Source organism: Thamnophis sirtalis, unplaced genomic scaffold, assembly GCF_051295495.1.
Source record: "Thamnophis sirtalis isolate CommonGarterSnake01/CBP01778 unplaced genomic scaffold, rThaSir2_p1.2 scaffold_4, whole genome shotgun sequence".
NCBI lineage: Eukaryota > Metazoa > Chordata > Lepidosauria > Squamata > Natricidae > Thamnophis > Thamnophis sirtalis.
This window is the reverse complement of record NW_028261384.1, coordinates 9,181,626-9,207,013: the sequence shown is the minus strand read 5'-3', so window position 1 is coordinate 9,207,013 and position 25,388 is coordinate 9,181,626. Positions and strand designations below refer to the sequence as shown.

The window sequence follows — 25,388 nt, the reverse complement described above, 5'->3', positions numbered from 1 at the left end:
AAATACTCGGACACATTGATTTGGCTTCCTTGCTAAGACTACAGAAGTGGTTTCCTATTGCTTTTTTCTAGATTCCCCCCCCCCCTCAATCCAATCCTTAGTAAGTGTTAGAGTGAAGTTATGATGGGTCTACCTTGAGGCCGTGGCACGACATAACCGCGAACGTCAAAAGCGTGCCGACAAAACCGCGGCGCTAAAACCACGATGTCAAAAGCGCGCCGACAACAGCGCGCCGACAACAGCGCGCCGAGAGAAGCGCGATTTAAGTTAAGGTAAGGTTTAGGGTTAGGTTTACGGTTAGGTTTAGGGTTAGGTTTAGGGTTAGGTTTAGGGTTAGGTTTAGGGTTATTTTTAGGGTTATGTTACAGCGCGCTTCTGTCGGCGCGCTGTTGTCGGCGCACTTCAGCACTCATTCGTCTCCGCGGTTTTGACGGCGTGGTTTTGTCACCGCGCTTTAGTCACATGCGCTTTTGTCGTACGCGCATTTGTGGTGGAACCCCCTGAGGCTACTTCAGAGGTGGTATTCAGCCGGTTCTGACCAGTTCTGATGAACCGGTAGCGAAAATTTTGAGTAATTTGGAGAACCGGCAAATACCACCTCTGACTGGCCACGCCCCCATCTATTCGCTGCCTCTCATCTGATCGGAGTCCAGCTAATAGGCTGGGTCTTTTTCTGTTGCCCTGCACAGGAGAAGGGAGCTGGAAAGCAGGTTAATGGGGTGCGGAGGGAATGGGCTATTGCAGTATCCTTCCCCTGGAGTGGGAAGGAATGGGGATTTTGCAGTATCCTTCCCCTGGAGTAGGGTGGGAATGTGGATTTTGCAGTATCCTTCCCCTGGAGTAGGGTGGGAATGTGGATTTTGCAGTATCCTTCCCCTGGAGTGTGGAGGGAATGGGGATTTTGCACTATCCTTCTCCTGGAGTGTGGAGGGAGTGGGGATTTTGCACTATCCTTCTCCTGGAGTGGGAGGGAATGGGCATTTTGCAATATCCTTCCCCAGGAGTGCGGAGGGAATGGGGATTTTGCAGAATCCATCCACTGGAATGGGAGGGAGTGGGGATTTTGCAATATCCTTCCCCTGGAGTGCGGAGGGAATGGGGATTTTGCAGTATCCTTCCCTCGGAGTGCGGAGGGAATGGGGATTTTGCAGTATCCTTACCCCGGAGTGCAGAGGGAATGGGGATTTTACAGTATCCCTCCCCCGGAGTGGGCGGGAATGGGGATTTTGCTGTATCCTTCCCCTGGAATATGGAGGGAATGGGAATTTTGCAGTATCCTTCCCCTGGAGTATAGAGGGAATGGGGATTTTGCAGTATCCTTCCCCTGGAGTAAGGAGGGAATGGGGATTTTGCTGTATCCTTCCCCTGGAATATGGAGGGAATGGGGATTTTGCAGTATCCTTCCCCTGGAGTCGGCAGGAATGGGGATTTTGCAGTATCCTTCCCCTGGAGTGTGGAGGGAATGGGGATTTTGCTGTATCCATCCCCTGGAGTGGGAGGGAATGGGGATTTTGCAATATCCTTCCCAAGGAGTGCGGAGGGAATGGGGATTTTACAGTATCCTTCCCCCGGAGTACAGAGGGAATGGGGATTTTACAGTATCCTTCCCCTGGAATGGGCGGGAATGGGGATTTTGCTGTATCCTTCCCCTGGAATACGGAGGGAATGGGAATTTTGCAGTATCCTTCCCCTGGAGTATAGAGGGAATGGGGATTTTGCAGTATCCTTCCCCTGGAGTAAGGAGGGAATGGGGATTTTGCTGTATCATTCCCCTGGAATATGGAGGGAATGGGGATTTTGCACTATCCTTCCCCTGGAGTGGGCGGGAATGGGGATTTTGCTGTATCCTTCCCCTGGAGTGGCGGGAATGGGGATTTTGCTGTATCCTTCTCCTGGAGTGGCGGGAATGGGGATTTTGCTGTATCCTTCCCCTGGAGTAAGGAGGGAATGGGGATTTTGCTGTATCCTTCCCCTGGAGTATGGAGGGAATGGGAATTTTGCAGTATCCTTCTGGTTTGGAGAGGGAATGGGGATTTTGCAGTATCCTTCACCTGCCCCGCCCACGAAGCCTCACCCCACCCACTGAACCGGTAGTAAATTTTTTTGAATCCAAGCACCCAAATTCGAAGCTCAAATGGCCAAGCCCTCCCCACTCCATGGTCACGTGATTGAATTTCGAGTATTTTTGCAACATGGTTTCTTTTGCAGCCCTTTCAGTGTCTTCAGTTAGAACTGAAGAAGCTTCTTGGGTGAAAAGCGAAAGGAAAAACTCTCTCAAGAAAACCCAGTTGACTTTGGGACATTATCTTCAACATTCTGAAACCATGGGATTGCATTTTTCAATGGTCTTCTGGACAAAAACTGGAACTTCTGCTTTTTTTTGGCAAAACCCGTATCCATAGCGAGCTTCTCTTGACGACCACGGCATTTGCTTAACAACTGTGGGTTTGCTTAATAACTACTGCAAAAATGGTTGTAATATTGGATCAGTCACATGACCAACCAGTTTACAACTATCATTAGTTACGAGTTAGTGAAGAGGCTCCATTACAGTCGTAAGTCGAGAACAACTTCTAGACTACCATGCTCTGGGTTTTAAGGTAATATGCCATTCAAGAACTGAGAAGAGCTGAACCCCCTTAATGTTTGAATATCTGCTAAGGGTAAGGATAAAGGTAAACTTGAGAGACTGCCTTCTGCCGATTACCTCCCTCCGACCGATCAGATCGCACAGACTGGGCCTCCTCCGAATCCCATCTGCCAGTCAATGTCGACTGGCGACTACACGGAGGAGAGCCTTTTCTGTTGCAGCTCCGACCCTGTGGAACGACCTCCCCGTCGAGATTCGCACCCTCACCACCATCCAGACCTTCCGCACAGCCCTTAAGACCTGGCTCTCCCATCAGGCCTGGGGATAGGTTCCCAATTTACCCGCCCGAGTGTTGACTGTTGAATGCAAGTTGTGTTTTATTATTTTATTCTGTTCACATATTGTTTGTCTTTTGGTATTGCACCCCCTTCCCTGTGATTGTAAGCCGCCCTGAGTCCCCTCAGGGAAAAGGGCGGCCTATAAATCCTAATAAAATGTCTAAAAAAAAAAAAAGTCTAAATGTCCTCGTGACCTCAAGACTGGACTACTGCAATGCGCTCTCCATGGGGCAGCCCTTGAAGAGTGTTCGGAGACTCCAGCTGGTCCAGAATGCAGCCGCGCGAGCGATTGTGGGTGCACCCCAGTACACCCACGTTACACCTATCCTCCGTGAGCTGCACTTGCTACCTATTGGTCTCCGGATACGCTTCAGGGTGCTAGTTATTACTTATAAAGCCCTACATGGTATTGGACCTGGGTACTTGAGAGACCGCCTTCTGCTGATTACCTCCCACAGACCCATTCTATCCCACAGATTAGGCCTCCTCCGTATTCCATCTGCCAGCCAATGTCGGCTGGCGACTACTCGGAGGAGGGCCTTCTCTGCGGCTGCCCCGGCCCTTTGGAACGAGCTCCCCGTGGAGATTCGGACCCTCTCCACCCTTCAGGCCTTCCGGACGGCCGTGAAGACCTGGCTGTCCCAGCAAGCCTGGGGTTGAGTCCCCCCCCCCTACTCGAATTTGCTGTGTCTGTTGTGCTTTTAAACTGTTTGTATTGTTTGTTTGTCTTTGTCTCACTTTTTGTAATTTCCCCTCCCTTGGCTTTGTTCAGCCGCCCTGAGTCCCTTCGGGGAATAGGGCGGCCTACAAATTGAATAAAATCCAAATCCAATCCAAATCTAAAGGTTCCCCTTGCACATATGTGCTAGTTGGGGGCGGTGGTCATCTCCGTTTCAAAGCTGAAGAGCCAGCGCTGTCCGCAGACGTCTCCATGTCATGTCTCCCATGTTCATTGAGCATGACTCAATGTTGAAGGCACACGGAACGCTGTTACCTTCCCACCAAAGGTGATCCCTATTTTCCTACTTGCATTTTTACATTCTTTTGAACTGATAGGTTGGCAGAAGCTGGGACAAGTAATGGGAACTCACTCCGTTACGCGGCGCTAGGGATTTGAACTGCCAACCTTTCTGATCGACAAGCTCAGTGTCTTAGCCACCGCGCCCCAGCTAAGGGTAGCTAGGTACATTAAACGTGCCTACCTGGTGTTTGCTGTAATCCTGCTCATATAAGTACATCTATGTTTCTGGGCCTACTTCAGCAATAAATCAATAGGGTTTGCTGGGAGATAGTGTATCCTTTCTATCTATTTATTGATTTCCTTTGTTCATCCTCTTATTGAATCCACTGTTCATCCAGTCACTGAACCTGATTTGTAGTTGTTGATGAACCTTGAGCTGGGAAGCGATGCTTTTCTGTTATTTCGTTGTTACACCCACTGGCTGCGAAGAACTGACGGATGACCTCTAGCGTGAAACTTTGGGGCATAGCTCCATTAGAATGGTAGTTAATTAATGTTTAACTGAGAAGAATGGATCTTTCCCCGCTTTCTGTTCTTGTGAATGTGTGTATGAGTCTCTCTCTCTCACACACACATGCAGGCTCAGAAGAACCAGAGTTCACAGTAGGTTAAAATAAAATGCTTTACACTGGAAATACATTCTCCCTGATTAAACTGTTGGGCAACGTGTGCTGAAAATTAAACAAGGGGTGATTCCAGTATAGGCTGTGCTTAAGAAGGTTTTCCTTTGCTATTAGTATTCATTTAATTATATTCTTGTCAGGTCTCCAAGGACAAAGAAGCACAGGCAGTCCTCAACCTAATGACCACAATGGAGCCCAAAATTTCTGTTGCTAAGCGTGACAGTTTCTAAGTGGGCCATTTTATGACCTTTCTTGCCACAGTTGCTAAGTGAATCATTGCAGTTGTTAAAGAGTTAGCAATATGGTTGCTAAATGAACGAGGTTTCCCCATGGACTTTGCGAGACTTTGTGAGAAGGTTGCAGAAGGGGATTACTTTATTTATTTATTTATGTAGTCAAACGTGCAAGGTAACAGGTATAAGTATAAACATGGACATGAATGAAGGAGATGAGTACAAATAAATGGGGACAGTATGACAGGGACGGTAGGCACGCTGGTGTGCCAATGCACGCCCCCTTTACGGACCTCTTAGGAATGGGGTGAGATCCACGGTAGACAGTTTGATGTTGAAGCTTTGAGACTTTGAGGATGTAACAACGGAGCCAGGTAGAGCATTCCAGGCGTTGACCACTCTGTTGCTGAAGTCGTATTTTCTGCAATCGAGTTTGGAGCAGTTAACCTTGAGATTGTATCGATTGTTTATCCGTGTATTATTGAGGTTGAAGCTGAAAGAGTTGTTGACAGGTAAGACGTTGTAGCAGACAATTTTGTATACTGTGCTTAGGATCAGACCTTAGGCGGCGCAATTCCAGGTTGACCAAGCCCAAAATTTTGAGCCTGGTGGCCTAAGGGATTCTATTGTGATTCCAGGATACTGGAACTGTCTTAAATAAGAAGCAGTTGCCAAGTGTCCAAATTTTGATCACGTGACTTTGAGAATGGTGCAGTGTTTGAAAATTGGTTGTCACTTTTTTCCAGTGCCATTGTAACTTTGAATGGTCACTAAACAATGGTTGTAAGTCAGGGACCACCTCTACATTCTGATCAGTTCCCTTTATTCATTCTTGCCTATAGCTTCCCCATCGGCTTTGCTTGTCAGGAGGTCGCAGAAGGGGACCACGTGACCACAGGGCACTGCAACGGTCATAAGAGACCGCCTACTGCCAATCACCTCCACTCGACCTATTAGATCCCATAGATTAGGCCTCCTCCGAGTCCCATCTGCCGGTCAATGTCGACTGGCAACCACGCGGAGGAGAGCCTTCTCGGTGGCAGCTCCGACCCTATGGAACGATCTCCCCGTGGAGATTCGCACCCTCACCACCCTCCAGACCTTCCGCACAGCCCTCAAAATCTGGCTATCCCGTCAGGCCTGGGGCTAAAGACTGTAACCCACCTGAATGGTATGAATGTTGTGTTTTTAATGACGTACTGTCCTACGTGTTAAATGTTTGTTTCCCCCGCCCTTTTCGAGTTGTAAGCCGCCCTGAGTCCCCCCAGGGAAAAGGGCGGCATATAAATAAACTTCTCAAAATCTCAAATCTCAAATAAGTATGAACCAGTGGCCAAGCATCTGAATTTGGATCACCTGAGCATGGCGCCGATACATAGGTTGTAGCTGTGAAAAATGGTCATAACTCACTTTTCTCAGTGCCGCTGTAAATTTGAACAGTCACTAAATGAACTGCTGTAAGTCGAGGACTACCGGTATGGTTAGGGAAGAGCCTCCTTAACTGTCTTTTCCCCAACCAAATTATCTAAACTTTGCTGTCTCTTGTCCTTCTTGGATGCAGCCCCTCCCTCCCTCCTGGGAATCCCACCACAATTCGATTTGCAAACCCAACTTGATCAAGAATAATTTCAGTACTCCTTATAAAGTTCGGGTATTTACCAGGGATGGGATGCTGATGATTTAGCAACCGGTTCGATGAGTGTGTGCTTTGCACGCACACATGCCTAAAGCGTTTGCATGCAGTGCTAAAAGTGGAGGATTTAGATGCTCAGGCTGCTTATCTTCCAAATCAGCAATGGTAAAGTAGAACCGCGACTGGGGGGCGGGGAGAGGGAATCAGCTGTGCCGCGCAATTGAGATGAAGTAGAAAGGAGGAAGTAAAGGACAGGATAGAGCGGGAGTGGGTGGGCAGGGCCAACTGATCAGTTGGATCGCCCAAACCATTCCGAACCAGCTGAATACCACTTCTGGTATTTACACTACTACACTACCATTTGATAACTAATTGTCTTTCAAAGGAGGTATTGATGTAAGGATTCAGCAGCAATTCATCCGAAGGTGACTAAAAGCTTGGCTAGGCTAGAAATTAATTTATCTCTGTTCCTAAATTTTTCCTGCTAGACCATTTCCTTCTAAGGGCTATGGATGCTTGTACGTCTTCACAGATTTCATGAGATGGGCCAGCTAAGTTTGGAAGCAACTAAATTTTCGAAAACCCAAATTCAGTGGTGATTTGGCCAATTAATGGGAGATAAAGTGGGGATGAATGTTCTGTACTTCTCCCTGGCCTTTTAATAACTTTTATTAGTCATAAATGATGCTTCCAGTCTCCTGATTTAGGGCTCTTCCGCAATTCAGATTAAAATGTTAGGAAATGATTTGAGGAGTGCTTCAATGACAGACACATAACTTTAGTTGAGAGTCGCCTTTGTCAAGATGGCTTGCTTGCTTGCAGGTTTGATAGACGAACAAACAAAATAGGGCAAATGCACCTTTTCCTAAGATTGTGCAGCAAGCAGTGCAGAAGACATCCATATGTGCTCAGGAAAAATGCAGCTGCTTTAATGAGACTGCTTAATCAGCTTGCTATATGTTAGTTTTATTATTTGCATAATAATTGTGGTTTTTCCCCAACACTTTATTAGGATCATAGAGGGAAGTTTCTGCTTGCATATCACTCTGGGATTTCACTTTCTTCAAAGCAAAGCAAAGATTTTGCCTTGTTTAACAATGAGAAAATTTCTGGCTTCTGCAGATTTGTTACAGATGTGCTGTGTTTTCTTTTGCCTTTTCTCATTCAACATGCTGAGGTGCCAAGCTCCTCTTTCTAGCACTGTTTGGACACTTCTAGTCAACTTTAAATCAGCAGAGTTCAGAGAGTTTCTTGTCTTGATAGAATGGAGATTTAGACCTAATTAATAAACACTTTCTTTCAAAATAAACAAAAACCTAACATTACAAAGTACATTTATAAGAATAAAAACTAGTATCTATTGTTATCCACCGTGACCCGTCAAAACCGCGTTCCACAAAAGCGCGGTCGACAAAATCGCGTATGTGACGTCATCACAACGCGACGAAAAAGATCGAAAAATTGAAATAAAAATTAAATTACAGCAAGCCGATTCACATAAAGGTAAGCGTTAGGTTAAGGGTTAGGGTTAGGGTTAGGTTAAGGGTTAGGGTTAGGTTTAGAGCGTTAGCGTTATGTTTAGCGTTAGGTTAAGGGTTAGCGTTAGGTTTTTCGTTAGGTTAAGGGTTAGGTTTAGGGTTAGGTTTAGGGTTAGGTTAAGGGTTAGGTTTAGGGTTAGGGTTAGGGTTAGGGTTAGGTTTGGGGGGGTTAGGGGAAGGTTTTCGCTTTATTTTTACATTTTTCGATCTTTTTCGTCGCGCTGTGATGATGTCACATACGCGCTTTCGTCGACCGCGATTTTGTCGTCCGCGGTTTTGTGGTGGAACCGTTATCCACAGAGGTCTGTAGTAATAGTAAATAAAGATACTATTTAAAGATACTAAGATGCTGTTAAAAATACTATTGAGTACACTGTTCCATCTTATGACCATGATTGAGCAGGAACTATGGTCATAAGTCACGTTGGTTGTTAAGTGGGTCATCATATGACTGACCTGATTTTAGGATATTTTTTGCAGTTGTTGTTAAATGAATCATCATGGCCATTAAGCAAACCCAGAGTCATTAATTGAATGCCGTAGTTGTTAAGCGAATCTATTGTTTGCAATAGGTGTTTTTACCAGAAACTGGAAGTAAACACTTTTTCAGGCCAAAAAATGCTGCAACAGTCGTAAGTGTGAAAAACGGTCATAAGTCCCTTAAGTGACCTTGGATGGTCACTAAATGAACTGTTATAAGTCGAGGATTACCTGTGTTCAACTCAAAAAAAAAATCCCTACTATGTGGCTTGCTGGAGTATAACGATGGGTAAAACAAGATTCAGTTTATTAAACATCATCAGTTTTGTTCCATGCAAATCAAATGAATTTAATTAATTAGCTCTTTCCTAATTTGTTCCATGCTTCCACAGAAGAAATCTACAGCCATGCTGTCAGGCATCTAATGGGTTCATTCGTTTTTCTCTCCTTGGTTTCCTGTTCATTGGAAAACCATATCATTGCTTTTAGGTGCTGGTGGGATGATGTAATAGACGAAAACAATCTCTTAACTCATACATACTTTATGAGTGAAGAGTTGTCAATTTTGCACGAAACCAGCATGTTAGGAATGCTGCGGTTCAAGGAGTTAGCATTGGTCAGACTGGAAAATATCTTTATCCTGGGTTTTATAACCCTGGGCTCTTGAAGACATGTACATTTAGAAAGAAAATAATCATGTTGATTTGCAGGATTTGGAGTTTTCTTCTCCATTCTCCCTTCTTTATCTTCTCCAAACAATTGTTAAGCTCCAGTTCTCAAGAGGGAAAAATTCACATGATTATGGGCTTGTAACTTTTGAAGGCAAGCAAGAATCTCTGCAATTTATCTATTAAAACCATTGAGGAATTCTCTCAAGACTTCTAGGTTTCCTGGGGCAAAATTTTCTAGGTTTCCTTCTCCATGTTCCTCCTCCTCCTTCATATTGCTCCTTTATGATCCTCCTCCATGTTCTTCCTCCTCCTCATTTCTTCTCCATGTTCCTTGTAGTTAATGTTCTTCCTCCATCTCCATTTTTTATCCTCCTCTGTTGCTCTTCCATATTCCTCCTCCTCCGCTTTCTTCTTTTCTTTCTTTCTCCATATTCCTCCTCCATGTTGTTCCTCCATATTCCTCCACCTCCATGTCTTCCTCTTCCTTCTCCTCCTCCCCTCCCCCTCCTTCTCCATATTGCTCCATATTCCTCCTCCTTCTCCTCCATGTTCTTCTTTTTCCTGGTCCCTGTAACTCCTCCTCCTCATCCATATTGCTCCTTCATATTCCTCCTCTTCCATGATCCTCCTCCTTCATGTTTCCCCTCTTCCATGTTCCTCCTTCTCCATGTTCCTCTTCTTCCATGTTGCTCCTCCATGTTCCTCTCCTTCATTATGTTCCTCCTCCTCCTCCTCCTCCTCCTCCTCCTCCTCCTTGTTCTTCCTCCTCCTCCTCCTCCTCCTCCTCCTCCTCCTCCATGCTCCTCCATGCTGCTCCTCTTCCATGTTGCTCCTCCATGTTCCCCTCCTCTATCATATTCTTCCTCCTCCTTGTTCCTTCTCCATGTTCTTCCTCTTCCTTCTCCCATCGCCCCTTCCCCTGATAAAATGAGCATGATCCACACAAGTGTATGTTGTAGCAAAATTAAATTTGATTAGTCTTTAATATACCATTACACTTTCTGTTTTTACTCACAATTAGCACACTTACAGCTAGAGGATAAAATAATCGTGACAAAAAATATACGAGATATTCCCAGATTGTATTCATTTTAGAAAACATTTCTGTGCTTTATAAACAAGTATTCTTTATTGTCTATTGTATGCCGCCTAGAGTCAGTTCTCATTAGATGGGCAGCTATATAAATTTGATCAAAGGATTAGAGGAGGGGAAAAAAGAGAGTTAGCCATCTATTTAATTGCTTGGCTATGTGTTATCCTTGCTATCTTCCTCTTTCCAGAGAGCATATTATTAAGCAGAAAACGCTGTCCACATTTCTAGAATTCCATGATTGACATTGGCTGGTTTATTAGGCTTTTTCAGCGCTTCAGATTTGTTTTCCAAAAAGTGGTTTGGAGTGTGCAGGCGTATGAATTGGTACCCATCTGCACCCTTTTAAATCAGCCTATTCTTTGGGGTGAAGTGGGAGGTCTCCTTGGCTGCACTAGATAGTTGCTATGTAATTCTGGGCGAGAGAAACATTATTTTAAGCCAGTGTTTTTCAACCATGACAACTTTAAGATGTATGGGCTTCAGTTCTCAGAATTCGGCAGCTAGTGGAATTCTAGGAGTTGGTCCACTCAGCTTGAAGTTGAGAAACACTGTTTTATTTAAGCTATTTATTTAAGCTTATTGCAGGCAGGTGCTGTGTTCTTTCTCCTGAATCATCTAGAACAGTTTTTGGATATCAGATTTGAAGAGTGGCATAGATCTACTGGCTACTGGTGGTCCTTGACTTACAGCCACAATTGGGACCAGAATTTCTATTGCTAAGCTGGTTGTTAAGTGATACTGTAAAATCCCCATTCCCTCCCCACTCCAGGGGAAGGATATTGCAAAATCCCCATTCCTACCCCACTCCAGGGGAAGGATACTGCAAAATCTTCATTCCCTCCCCACTCCAGGGGAAGGATACTGCAAAATCCTCATTCCCTCCCCACTCCAAGGAAAGGATACTGTAAAATCCCCATTCCCTCCCCACTCCAAGGAAAGGATACTGTAAAATGTCCATTCCCACCCCACTCCAGGGGAAGGATACTGCAAAATCTGCATCCCCACCCCACTCTGGGGCCAGCTAGAGGTGGTATTTACCAGTTCTCTGAACTACTCAAAATTTCTGCTACCGGTTCTCCAGAACCTATCAGAACCTGCTGGCACTCGCCCTCTTTGCTTCTCCTTTTCATGATCGGAGACTCGTGTTAAACATAAGGGATCAATTCCCTTTAGATCAGTTCCTGTTTTCTTTTCTGCTTTCTATACAATAACAGAGTAACAGAACAACGGGACCTTTGGGGGTCTTTTAGTCCAGGGGTCACCAACCTTTCGGACCTCAGGGACCACTAAATTCATAATTTTAAATCTCGTGGACCACTAATATGATTTAAGAAATATAAATAGCGTTTAGTGCAATATAAAAAATGCCAATCATTTTTCAAAATTTTCGTGCAGATCACTAGTGGTTGACAGACTACCCGATGGTGACCGTTGTTTTAGTCCAATCCTCCAGTTTTGGAACACCCAAAGCTTCTGAAGACAACCCATTCCTCTGATTGATTAATTATTCTTCTTATTTCTAGATTGATTAGTTTCCACCCATTGCTTCTTGTCCTGCTTTCAGGGGCTTTGGAGAATAGATGGACCTCCTCTTCTTTGTGGCAGCCGCTGAGATATTGGAATACTGTTATCATGTCTCCAATTCCCTAATCTTCTATTTGGCCTCATCCTACAATTGTTAATAGTGCTGGGTGGGAGTTGTTTTTTTTGTCCTTCTCTCTACAATCATTCAGATTCATTCAGGTGACTCCTTACTTGCAAAGAATCTCTATCCCTGTCTCCAGAATTACCCGTATTTTTCGGAATATAAGACGCACCTTTTCCCTCCCTAAAAGAGGGTGAAAATTTGAGTACAGACACTGAATGTAGCCCCACCCCCTCACCGTCCCCTATCCTCCGCGAGCTGCACTGGCTGCCTGTTGATCTCCGGGTGCGCTTCAAGGTGCTACTTGTCACCTACAAAGCCCTTCATGGTATTGGATCTGGGTACTTGAGAGACCGCCTACTGCCAATTACCTCCACCAGACCGATAAGATCGCATAGATTAGGCCTCCTCCGAATTCCATCAGCCAGCCAGTGTAGACTGGCAACTACCCAGAGGAGAGCCTTCTTGGTGGCTGCTCCGACCCTCTGGAACGAACTCCCCGTGGAGATCCGGACCCTCACCACCCTCCAGACCTTCCGCGCCGCCCTTAAAATCTGGCTGTCCCGGCTGGCCTGGGGTTAAAGATTCTAACCCCTACTCGAATTGTATGACTGTTGAGTTCTTAAATGATGTAGTGCTTTTATGTTGTAAATTGTTTGTCCCTCCCCCCCCCCTTTGAACTGTGAGCCGCCCTGAGTCCCCCCAGGGAAAAGGGCGGCATACAAATAAAGTGATATGACTATGACTATGACCGTCCCCCACCCTTTGGCCTCTGCCTCCCAGCAATTTACCTCCTTGCAGCAAACGGGGCAAAATGGGGCTTGCGGAGGCTGCAAAAGGCTATTGGCAATCCCTGCAGCCTGAAACAACTGATGATCAGGAGGGCGCTGAAACTGAAAGTGAAGCCTGCTGTTTGCTCCATGAGGCAAATTGCTGGGAGGCAGATTTTTTTTTTCTTGTGCTAATCAGGCTGTTCGCTGCAAGGAGGTAAGTCAATAGCTATAAATGCCTATAGGATGTTCAAATTAATAGACTTAAGTTTTTTAAAGACTATTATTGTTCTAGACAGCTTAACAAAATGAAGCTTTTTATAAAATAAATGCTTGATCTGGAGAGGCCCGGTGCTATTGTATCTTCTTTTAAGTAGCAGAGAATAACATACACTTCCAGAAAGCCACATTAATTTTAACAGCATCTGTACAAGTATAGTCTGAAATGTAATACTGCAAACAGCGTATGTTGTCTGTACTGTTTGCTGTTTGTTGCAAGGAGGCAAATTGTTGGGAGGCAGAAGCAGATTTTTTCCCCCTTGTTCCCCCCCCCCCAAAGAATCTAGGTGCATCTTATACTTTGGAGCGTCGTATACTCCAAAAAATACAGTACTCTTCTTTCCTTCCTGTTTCCTTTTGAATTAGCCAGGCAAACGAAAGCTTTAAAACTCAATTTTTGGGTTGTGAATGTTTCAGCTGGTTATTAGGGGCTGCATTTTAAAAGAGGCATCATTTAAATGATGAAAGGCTGTACCCTGCAGATAGAGGAGAAGATAGGATCTGTCAAATAACTCCCACCTGGCTTGGAAAATGTTCATAATCCTCAGTTTTGGACCGAGCAAGTGCCCGTGGCAATTTGCCTGCCTGCTAATTGCTTTCTGGTCTGTGGCAGGAGAACTACCCCAGCCTCATGCCAGTTGGCATGAGGCTTCAGTGTCTCTTTCTTCCAGTAGGAACTGGGGATCTGGCAGGATTCCAGGGAAGAGCAGATTTAAGGCTTCTTTATTCAATGGGGATGGAGGGTAGAAATAAACCTCTGGGAATTGCAGTTTGACTATCTTTTCTCCTTTCTGCTCTGTGGACATCCGACAACTAGCAACACCTACTGGGAAAGATTTGCCCACATCTCTCTCCCTCTCTCTTCCTCCCTGCCTCCCTCCCTGTCCTTCTACCTCTCTCTTTCTCCTCTCTGCCTCTCATTCTATCTCTCTCTCCCCTTTTTCTCCTTCCATTCTCTCTCTTTCTGTGTATCTCTCTCCTGTCTCCTTCCATCTCTCTCTCTCTTCCATTTCTTTCTCTTCTCTCCCTCTCTCTCTCCTTCCATCTGTCTCTCTCCCTCCATTGTTCTCTCTTCCATTTCTCTCTTTCTCTTCTCTCCCTCTGTGTCTCTCTCCTTCCATCTGTCTCTCTCCTTCCATCTATCTATCCTCTCCCATCTCCTTCCATTTCTCTCTCTCTTTCCTTCTCTTTCTCCTTCCATCACTCTCTCTTCCATTTCTGTCTCTATCTCTCCTTCCATCTATCTCTTTCCTTCCATCTCTCTCTTTCATCTCTCTCTCTCCTTCCATCTCCCATCTCTCTCCCATTCTATCTCTCTCCTTCCATCTGTCTTTCTCTCCCATCTCTTTTTTCTCTCCCCTCTCCTTCCATCTCTCTCTCCCCTTTTTCTCCTTCCATCCCTCTCTCTGTGTCTCTCCTTTCTCTCCTTCCATCTCTCTCTCCTTCCATGTCTCTCTCTCTCCTTCCATCTATCTCTTCTCTCCCCTCTCTTTCCATCTCTCTCTCTTTCCCCCTCTCTCTTCCATTTCTGCCTCTCTTCTCTCTCTCTTCCATCTATTTCTTCTCTCCCCTCTCCTTCCATCTCTCTCTTTCAATGTCTCTCTCTCTTTTCTCTCCTTCTATCTGTCTTTCTCTCCCATCTCTTTTCTCTCTCTCCTCTCCTTCCATCTCTCTCTCCTCTCTCTCTCTTCTTCTATCCATCTCCTCCCCCCCCCCCCCGCTTTATGTCTCTCTCTCTCTCTCTGTCTCTTGAAGGAAGTTTATCTGAAGCTGAGAAAGCAGGAGATAAAGAGAAGGGAATGGAAAAACAAATACTTGGCTTCACTGCTAAAGACTAGAGACAAGAGCGAGTGAGCGAGCCCCTCCCCTTACAAAGAAAGCTTCCAAGAGTGCTGGTGGCCTTCCTTTTTCTAAGTCCCATCCTCCAGTCCAGTGGCAACCCTTCAGATTCACTGGGACTCTAACAGTTGATTGCAAAATCTGGAATTAATTCAGATCTGGAAGGCTTATGGTTGGAGATGATTGAACTAAACCTCGCTTTCACATTACTGAGATTTTTGATAGTCATGACGAGCGTCCTTCTGCTGGAGAGTTTTGAGGCTCTTCTCACATCTGAACATCTTCCCGAAGTCATGTCCACGTTTGTTTGTCTGCTTGGATCTCGTTGGATTAAGAGTCCAGGACAGGCTGCTTCTCACTGACTTCACAAAAACTCCAGCACAGCTAAGGGCGGTTAAAATTTCATGGCAGAAGGATATCTGCCAACATTTTCTCCAACTCTTATCGTAAGCCTTTCTTGATCTCCAGTCCTTTACAGCTTGGATCGCAAAAATAAAAGTAGCAATAATAGACATAGAGGGATCTCAGATGTAGAATAGAAAAATTCACTTAGTTGCCAGGAGGATTTCAGGTCAGATATTTCAATGGGTGACCTCAGGTAAAGGAAGAAAACAGGCAAGATCAAAGAAGGAGCATTGATCCAGTAGATGGGTAAAGACTTCCTTGCCTTGGACTTCTCCACCCACTATATATACCATATTTTTGGAGTATAAGACGCATCTTTGTCCCCTCAAAAAGAGAGTGAAAATCTGGGTGCGTCTTATACACTGAATACCACATTTTTGCCCTCCCAAAACCCTGCCCTTTTTGCAAAAATGGACGTGCAGAGGGTTTGGGAGGCCTGCAAAGTGCTCCTGGGGGGCTGGGGAGGGTAAAAACGAGCAAAAAACAGACCAATTTTTGTGAAAAACAGGTCTTTTTTTTGCTCATTTTTGCCCCCCCCCCAGCCCCCCAGGAGCATTTTGCAGTCCTCTCAAACTCCCTGCATGCCCTGGTTTTCATAAAAAATGAGGCATGCAGAGCGTTTGGCAGCTCTGCAGATTGCAAACCCTTTTTTTTTTTTAAATGTACCTCTTCAAAATCTTGGTACGTCTTATACTCCAAAAAATACGGTAGCTATGAGGTTGTGAATTGAATTTTGTTTCCTTTGACCTTTACAGTAACCTTTGGTTTGCAGTCACTTACTTCCCTTGATAAAATCTGTACAGGTAACCGTCAACTTAAAATCCATTGAGCAACCGTTTGAAGTTATGCCATTGTTGAAACAAGTGATTTATGACCAGTCCTCACATTTTTTGACTGTGCATGCGAGTCAAGAAGAAACAATGAGAACTGAACACAGAAACACTAATTTAGGAATTGGAAAAGGAGTCCAGCAAGGCTGCCTATTTAACTTATATGCAGAGCACATCATGAGAAAGGCGGGGCCAGATGAATCACAAATTGGAATTAAGATTGCAGGGAGAAATATCAACGGCCTCAGATATGCAGATGATGCTACTCTAATGGTAGAAAATGAAGAGGAAACTAAAGAGCCTCTCGATGCGGGTGAAGAAGGAGAGTGCAAAAGTTGGCTTGAAACTCAACATTAAGAAAACTAAGATCTTGGCATCCGGCCCTCTCAATTCCTGGCAAATAGATGGGGAAGAAATGGAGGTAGTGACAGATTTTATTTTCCTGGGCTCCGAGATCACCACAGATGGGGACTGCAGCCAAGAAATTAGACGCTTGCTCCTGGGGAGGAAAGTTATGGCAAAACTAGACGGCATACTAAAAAGCAGAGACATCACCCTGCCAACAAAAGTGTGCATAGTCAAGGCTATGGTTTTCCCACTTGCAATGGATGGCTGTGGAAGTTGGACCATAAGGAAGGCTGAGCGCCAAAGAATGGAGGCCTTTGAACTATGGGGCTGGAGAAGACTCCTGCGAGTCCCTTGGACTGCCAGGCCATCCAACCGGTCAGTCCTAGAGGAGATCAACCTTGACTGCTCTTTAGAAGGCCAGATCCTGAAGAGGAAACTCAAGTACTTTGGCCACCTAATGAGAAGGAAGGACTCCCTGGAGAAGAGCCTCATGCTGGGAAAGATGGAGGGCAAAAGAAGAAGGGGACGGCAGAGAATGAGGTGGCTGGATGGAGTCTCTGAAGCAGTAGGCATGAGCTTGAATGGACTCCAGAGGATGGGAGAGGACAGGAAGGCCTGGAGGAACGTTGTCCATGGGATCACGATGGGTCGGACACAACTTCGCAACTAACATCAACAAATATTGCTTAATCACATGCCTTGTGATTCAGGCACTTGGCAATTACAATGTGCTGACTAAGATTGCAGTGCCCTACGATCATGTGATCACCTTTTGTAGCTTTCCTAGCTAACTCCCCACAAGCAAAGTCAATAGGGAAAGTTGGATTTACTTAACAACCACATGATTCTATTAACGACCAGGATAAAAAAAAAGATTGTAAAGCCAGGCATAGTCCCATGATCGTTCATCTAACAACTGCGTTGGTTAGAGATGGACATTCCTGTCCCAAAGTCTATATTCTACTAGGCAAGGCTTCTTGGTAGAAATATTCCTACTTTGAAATAGCTGCATAAGAAAAACTTGGTTTAGTAACCGTCTAAAGTTACAATGGCACTAAAAATGGTAACATCAGCATTTTTCACACTTTTGACCATCGCCACATCCCCATGGTCATGATCAAGATTCAGACGCTTGGCAACTGACTCATATTTATGATGGTTGCAGTGTCCTGGGGTTATGTTACCCCCTTTTGCAACCTTTTGACAAGCAAAGTCAGTGTGGGAAGGCAGATTAACAACCTTGTGATTAATTTAATAACGGCAGTGATTTACTTAACTATGACAAGGAAGATCGTAAAATGGGGCAAAACTCACTTAACATTTGTCTTGCTCAACAACAGAAAAGCTCAGTTGTGGTTTTAAGTCAAGGACTGGCTGTAACTTCAATTGTTTTCCTTGGGAATTTAATGCTGCCACTTCAAAGCAAAATATGTGGTTTGTTTGCTGTGATTTTAATAACAGTCATCTTGCTCAATATGCCTTTTTTGGAAGGCCTGTTAGCCAGTTTCTTTTTGGTTCATTCACCTGTTTTTTTGTTCTCAGGTCTATCTTGCTATATAAGCTTCAGAATGTGTCTGATAATAATAAATGATACACCAATAATAACATTAAACAGAGGAACAATCTTGTGTTATGGTAAACGTACAGAATTTAAATTTTAGGATTATATGTTTTTCATCTTTCTCTCTTTACACAGCTCCCTGCATATATGCAATCTACAGATTACTTTTTGACGGGAATTTGTTGTAAAAGAATTATGTTTTCCTCTTGCAGGATCCGGCATGAATTTATTGCAGATTCGGGAAAAAGTTTGGAATCAAGTCTGCCTCGATGCTTGTGCACCCGAATTGGGGAAAAAACTGGACCAACCTGTGCCCTCCAGCAAAATACTGGTATGATTAACTGTAGAACAAATAAGGCGAGAGTAACAGTGGGAGAAATCAGAATTAAAATCTGTAGATCATGTATTTATTTGGACTGTCAGTGGGAAATTCTATGCTACGTATTTATTGTTATTATTCCTATGAATCAATATTCATTCCTGGTGACTGTCTGGATGAGTCCCTGTGGGTTTTGAGCAAGGATTCGGAACTGATTGCCATTGTCTTTTTTCCTAGAGCTATGGGAGAATGACTGGCCTAGGTCAACCAGTTGGCTTTGTCCTTAAGGCAGAACCCATAGTGTTCAAGGTTCTTTCTTGGTGCCTTAACCAGTAGATCAAATTGTCTCCTAGTATAGATTTAAACTGGCATAGATTATTATTTCTCCTGAAGATGGCTTGTTCAGGCTCTGTTCATCTGATCATCTGATTTACCGTTGGAAAACTTATTGGCATTTTCAGGCATTTCTTATTTGTAGTGTTGATGGATCCTTGCTAAGAATCCTGTCTTTCCATTCATCTATCCATATATCAATGCATCAATCCCATCCCATCCCATCTATCCATCCATCCACCGACATACATACCCATCAAATGACTGACCCATCTCTCCCTCTCTCCATCCCATCCCATCCAATGCATTCACCCATCCATTGACCAACTAACTCACTGACCTATCCATCCATCCACCCCACCAATTGTCCAATTGACCCATTATTCATCCATCCATCCATCCATCCATCCATCCATCCATCCATCCATCCATCCCCCCATCTATTCCTCCCTCCCTCCCTCCATCTATCCTATCCCATCCAATCCTATATCATCCATCCACCCATTGACCAAATGATCTATTCATTCATCCACCCATTCAACCCTCCATCCCTCTATCTATTGACCATCTCATTCCATCTTATCCCTCCACCCACCCACCCATCCCATCTATCCATTCCACCCACTTACCCATCAACTGACTGACCCATCCCTCCCTCCCATCCCATCCCATCCGATGCATTCACTCATCCATTGACCGACTAACTCACTGACCCATCTATCCCATCCCATCCACCCATTGACCAATTGACCCATTATTCATCCATCCATCACCCACTCATCCCTCTATCCCTCCCTCCATCTATCTATCTCATCCCATCCTATATCATCCATCCACCCAGTGACCCACTGATCCATCCATCCATCCACCCAAGCTTTCATCCATCCCTCTATTGACCACCCCATTCCATTTCATCCCTCCACCCACCCACCCATCCCATCTATCCATCCCACCCATACATTCATCCTTCTTATTTATTCATCGATCCACCCACCCACCCACCTTTGCTTAATGAGAACAATGTTTTATAATGACTAGATGAGAGAGCCTCTGTTTCAACATTAGGGTGGTTGAGCACTGTTAAGTTTGCTGAAAAACAAACCAGATTTAAAAAACAAAAACAAAACAACCCAACTGCCTGGTTTCCTGTAATAAGGAAATAAAAACATATTTAATCTTTTGTGAATTCAAACTGCCAGAGTCATTTTGACTTTCTTCCAAGGGATTTGGGAAACTGTTACCCTGGAAGGGAAAGTCCCAACATTCTTTGAAGGGGAGACTTGGTTTTTCTGTTCAAAATGTGTTGTTCTGAAACCAAATAGATATATCATTTATTTTTTTAAAATAATAATTGTTAAATTTCATTCTTTAGGGTTTAATTTCACCCTATTACACTGAACGCTTTGGATTTAATCCTTCCTGCAAAATAGTAGCATTTACTGGAGACAATCCAGGTAAGGAGGCTTAAAATTCTGAAGCAAGGAACTTTTATTTTTTGTTCAGTTTTATCTTGAGAAAGCAGGTGAAATGTCTGTATAATTATCCCTTAGGAAAAAAAAATTCTGCATGAATAATTTCTTCAACCATGTGTTAAAGCAGACATTTAGTTGGAGAAACCTTGGTATTTTAATTTAATGCAATGCAATGCAGCCGTTCAAAGAGGAAAGATCTACAGGTAGTTCTCAACTTACAACAAAGCTGGCACCAGCATTTCCGTTGCTAAGCAAGACAGTTGTTCAGTGAGTCGCATCTGGTTTTATGACCTTTTTTTTGGCCATGGTTCTTAAATCAGTCACTACAGTTGTTAAATGAATCTGTGGTTGTTAAGTGAACCTTGCTTTCCTTTTGACTTTGCTTTATTGGAAGCCATCTAGGAAGGTTGCAAATAGTGATCACATTTAGATTTAGATTAGATTTAGATTTATTTTATTTGTATGCCGCCCTTTTCCGGGAGGGACTCAGGGCGGCGAACAACTCAAGAGGGGAAAGAGAACATAGAACACAATACAAGTGATTAAAATAACCAAGAATCACACAGCCACACAGGTCAAGAGGGGAGGGGAACTCATCAACCCCAGGCCTGCCGGCACCGCCAGGTTTTGACCGCTTTCCGGAAGGCCTGGAGAGAGGTGAGGGTCCGAATCTCTGCGGGGAGTTCGTTCCAAAGGGCCGGAGCTGCCACAGAGAAGGCCCTCCCCCGGGTGGTAGCCAGATGGCATTGGCTGGTGGACGGAACCCGGAGGAGGCCAGCCCTGTGCGATCTAATGGGTCTATGGGAGGTAATTGGCAGCAGGCGGTCTCTCAAGTACCCAGGTCCAATACCATGAACCAGGTCCAATACCATGACCCTCGGAGAAACCAGCAGTTGTAAATATATCCTGATTACCAAGTGTCCAAATGTGTATGGAGATTCTCAGTCATCCAGGTCACAGTTGTCCCAAAGGTGTTTTTTCAAGAGGCAACTGGACTTACTTTGTCTTTCTTTGAAGACGTTTTGCTTTTCATCCAAAAAGAAGAGCTTCAGAGCTGAAGAAGCTTCTTGGATGAGAAGCTAAATGTCTTCAAACAAAGACCAGAAAGTCCAATTGAAAAACACCTTTGGGCCAAGTGTCCAAAGTTTGATTAGGTAACTGTGAACAGTGCTGCAGTGGTTGTAAGTACGACAGCCGGTCATGAGTTAATTTTTTCAGTACTGCTCTAACTTCAGATGTAACTTCAAATATTTGAAGTTATAGGAGTAAGTTGTAATTATCTTGCAAACAAATGATTGTAAGTTGAAAACTACCTGTACTTAGCTCCTACTACAACCATGATGGATAACCTATGGCACACATGCCAGAGGTGCCACGCAGCGGTCTCTCGGTGGGCACGCAAGCCGTTCACCCCAGTTCAGCTCTGCTGTCTATGCGTGCATGCCTCCCGCCGGCCAGCTGGTCTGCCACGCATGTCCGGGGGGGGGGGGCACGAGGGGAGCATGTGTGTGGGACGCATTGCATTTTGGGGGTTCGGGCGCGCGCACACACATTTGCATGCGCTTTGGGCACTAGATCCAGAAAAGCTTAGCCATCCCTGTACTAGAATTACTAGAACTGATAATAGATTATTTCAGTCTTAGCTGTCTCCGAGAGGGTTCCGAGTGGGTGTTTTCTTGTTTGTATACTTTGCATAGTCTATTCGTTAATTGAACTTCCTTGTTTGCATTTTCAGCATCTCTGGCTGGAATGAGACTTTCTGAAGGAGACATAGCAGTAGGTCTTCACCATCTTCATTAACTAATATTCATATTGTTAACTGGATTAGCAATCTTGAGATCCATGCTCTCTTGAGGCTTAGAGAGCACCTCTGTATTCGGGTCCCATCGATTTTGGTGGAATTGATGCAGGCCTGCCCCTAATACCTTTCCTTGCTGATGAGTGGCATCTGCTTTGTCATGTGCTGCCTATTAATTCATTATCGTTATTCATTTATAGATATCCTTGGCTTACAAAAGTTTGTTTAGTGACTATTTGATGTTAGAACGGCACTGAAAAGAAGTGATTGATGACCATTTTTTGAGACCAGAGGTGGTATTCAGCAGGTTCTGATCAGTTCCAGAAAACCAGTAGCAGAAATTTTGAGTAGTTTGGAGAACTGGTAAATACCACTCTGGCTGGCCACACCCCATCTATTCTCTACCTCCCAAGTCCAAGCTGATTGGGAGGAAATGGAGATTTTGCAGTATCCTTCCCCTGCCATGCCCACTAAGCCACACCTAACCAAGCCATGCAATGCCCACCAAACCACACCCACAGAGCCAGTAGTAAAAAAATTTTGAATCCCGCCACTGTTTGAGACAGTTGTTAAATGGGTTTTGCCTCATTTTATGACCTTTCTTGCCGCAGTAGTTAAGTGAATCACTGCAGTTGTTAAGTTAGTAACAGGGTTGTTAAATGAATCTGGCTTCCCCAACTGACTTTGCTTGTCAGAAGATCGCAAAAGGGGATCACTGCAACTGTCAGAAATAAGAGTCAATTGCCGAACATCTGAATTTTCATCACATGGCCATGAGGATGCTGCAACGGTGGTTAGATGGGTGAAAAACACCCATAAGTCTCTTTTCTTAGTGTCACTTCAAGCAGTCTCTAAATGAATTGTTATAAATCGAGAACGACGTGTATAAGTGATGAGGAAGCTTGCTTGTTGGTATGTGATCGGAGTGGCACTTTAGTTACCAGCTGACGTTGCTCTTGGTCATTGAGGATTATGTAGCCATGAATTTTCCACAATAAATCCTTAGAGTCTATTATAATTCCCCCCTCCCCCCGCTCTATGTTTCATATAAAGCTGGCAAGCAAAGTCAATTTCACAAGAATTCAATTGCTGCAATGTGTAATTTAAAGATAATTAGCAGGGCAAATAAATGGGTTTGATTTAATTCCTGTATTGCTTTTTCTGTTTTTCTGCTAATACCTTGATTATTTTCTTCCCCAGATTAGCCTCGGCACGAGTGATACCCTGTTTCTCTGGATTAAAGAGCCACGCCCTGCTCTGGAAGGCCACATTTTCTGTAATCCAGTTGATTCACAAGCATTTATGGCCCTACTTTGGTGCGTGCCTTCTACTGTATGATGTATCAGATTAGCCTGATAAAAAACAAAATTTGTGTCACTTTTTCTAGTTCTTTAATGTTTCAGATTTTATTTTCAAAATCTACTTTAAAGTTTTATTTTTATTTATTTAGATTTTTAAAATCCTGCCTTATTATATTAATAAATAACTCAAGGTGGCGAGCGAATCTTAATACATCATTCTCCTCCTATTTTGTTCACTGAACTCTATGACATAGGTTGGGTTGACAGAGAGAGCGGGCTGCCCCAAGATCACCCAACTGGCTTTCATGCTTAGGGTGGGATTAGAATTCACCATCTTCTTGTGATTGGCCCAAAATTATTCATTTGACTTTCGTGGTTAAGAAGGGTCTAGAACTCAACAGTCTCCTGGTGATTGCCCCCAAATCAGCCAGCTTATCATCTCCTGATGATTGGCCCACTGGTGGGTTTTGCATTTGTTATCACTGATTTGCCCCACATATACCCATATTCTTCACGGGCGCACACACCCCTTCCACGCATGTGCCTGGCCTTCCTTGCATGTACCGTATTTTTCAGAGTATAAGATGCACCAGAGTATAAGACGCACCAAGGTTTTGAAGAGGCATTTTTTTAAAAAAAGGAGGTAGGTAGATAGAGGGATAGAGAGAGAGAAAGAGAGAGAATTATAGTAGGTAGGGAGAGAGAGAAAGTAGTTAGGTAGGTAGGTAGGTAGATAGGTAGGTAGATAAAGGGATAGAGAGATAGAGAGAGAAATACAGTAGGTAGGTAGGGAGAGAGTGTGTAGGTAGGTAGGTAAGTAGGTAGTTAGGTGTGTATATATATATATATATATATATTTATTTGTGCTGATAAATAAATAAAGGAAGACTAGTATAGATCTATTTCAAGCTATTTAGCTCTCATCAGCTAGCCATATCCTTACTGGGATTCGAACTATTTATCAGCACAAATAAAAATATTGGGTTTCTGTCTGGATGGACTCTTGTGACGAGCCTAATGACAGAGAGTGGAAGTGTGACCTTCCTCCCACACTTGGGCATACCAGGGGTTGTGACTTTAAGTATATACCTCCCACCCTGGCTGGCTGATAAAAGGAGTCGTTCTCTGTAGCTCAAATGGTTAACTCCCTGCCTGGGAGGCAATAGAGCACAGGTTCGAATCCCAGTAAGGATATGGCTAGCTGATGAGAGCTAAATAGCTTGAAATAGATCTATACTAGTCTCCCTTTATTTATTTATCAGCATAAATATAACAAATGTAACAAAAAAGGCAACAGTAAAAAAATATTGGGTTTCTGTCTGGATGGACTCTTGTGACGAGCCTAATGACAGAGAGTGGAAGTGTGACCTTCCTCCCACACTTGGGCATACCAGGGGTTGTGACTTTAAGTATATACCTCCCACCCTGGCTGGCTGATAAAAGGAGTCGTTCTCTGTAGCTCAAATGGTTAACTCCCTGCCTGGGAGGCAATAGAGCACAGGTTCGAATCCCAGTAAGGATATGGCTAGCTGATGAGAGCTAAATAGCTTGAAATAGATCTATACTAGTCTTCCTTTATTTATTTATCAGCACAAATAAAAACACAAATATAACAAAGGCAACAGTAAAAATATTGGGTTTCTGTCTGGATGGACTCTTGTGACGAGCCTAATGACAGAGAGTGGAAGTGTGACCTTCCTCCCACACTTGGGCATACCAGGGGTTGTGACTTTAAGTATATATATATATATATATATATGTGTGTGTGTGTGTGTGTGTGTGTGTGTGTGTGTGTGTGTGTGTGTGTATACAAATGCAGCACAAATGCATATATATATATATATATATATATATATATATATATATATATATATGCATTTGTGCTGCATTTGTATATATACATACACACACACACACACACACACACACACACACACACACACACACACACATATATATAGTGTCACAACCCCTGGTATGCCCCAATTATGGGAGGAAGCTAACTGCTTCCATTATCTGTCTATCGGCTCATCACAAGAGTCCATCACGACAGAAATCCAATATATATATATATATTTTACTGTTGCCTTTGTTAGATCTATTTCAAGCTATTTAGCTCTCATCAGCTAGCCATACCCTTACTGGGATTCGAACCTGTGCTGTATTGCATCTTAGGCAGATGTCTTATTTATCAGCACAAATACAAATACGTACGTACGTACGTCTTTGGTTGTTCGGGTTTTCTCCCGCGTAAAATTGGAACTGTCT

General features: G+C 43.9%; 1 protein-coding gene across 1 annotated transcript in view; it reads left to right on the top strand.

Annotated features, from left to right (window-relative positions):
- The window catches only part of XYLB (xylulokinase), a 158,861-nt gene that overhangs the window by 44,196 nt on the left and 89,277 nt on the right, over positions 1-25,388 (top strand). Inside the window, exons 9-12 of the mRNA XM_087712447.1 lie at positions 18,110-18,228; positions 19,922-20,003; positions 21,757-21,797; positions 23,020-23,135. Of these exons, the coding sequence (XP_087568573.1) occupies positions 18,110-18,228; positions 19,922-20,003; positions 21,757-21,797; positions 23,020-23,135 (358 nt within the window). The remainder of the gene's footprint in view (positions 1-18,109; positions 18,229-19,921; positions 20,004-21,756; positions 21,798-23,019; positions 23,136-25,388) is intronic.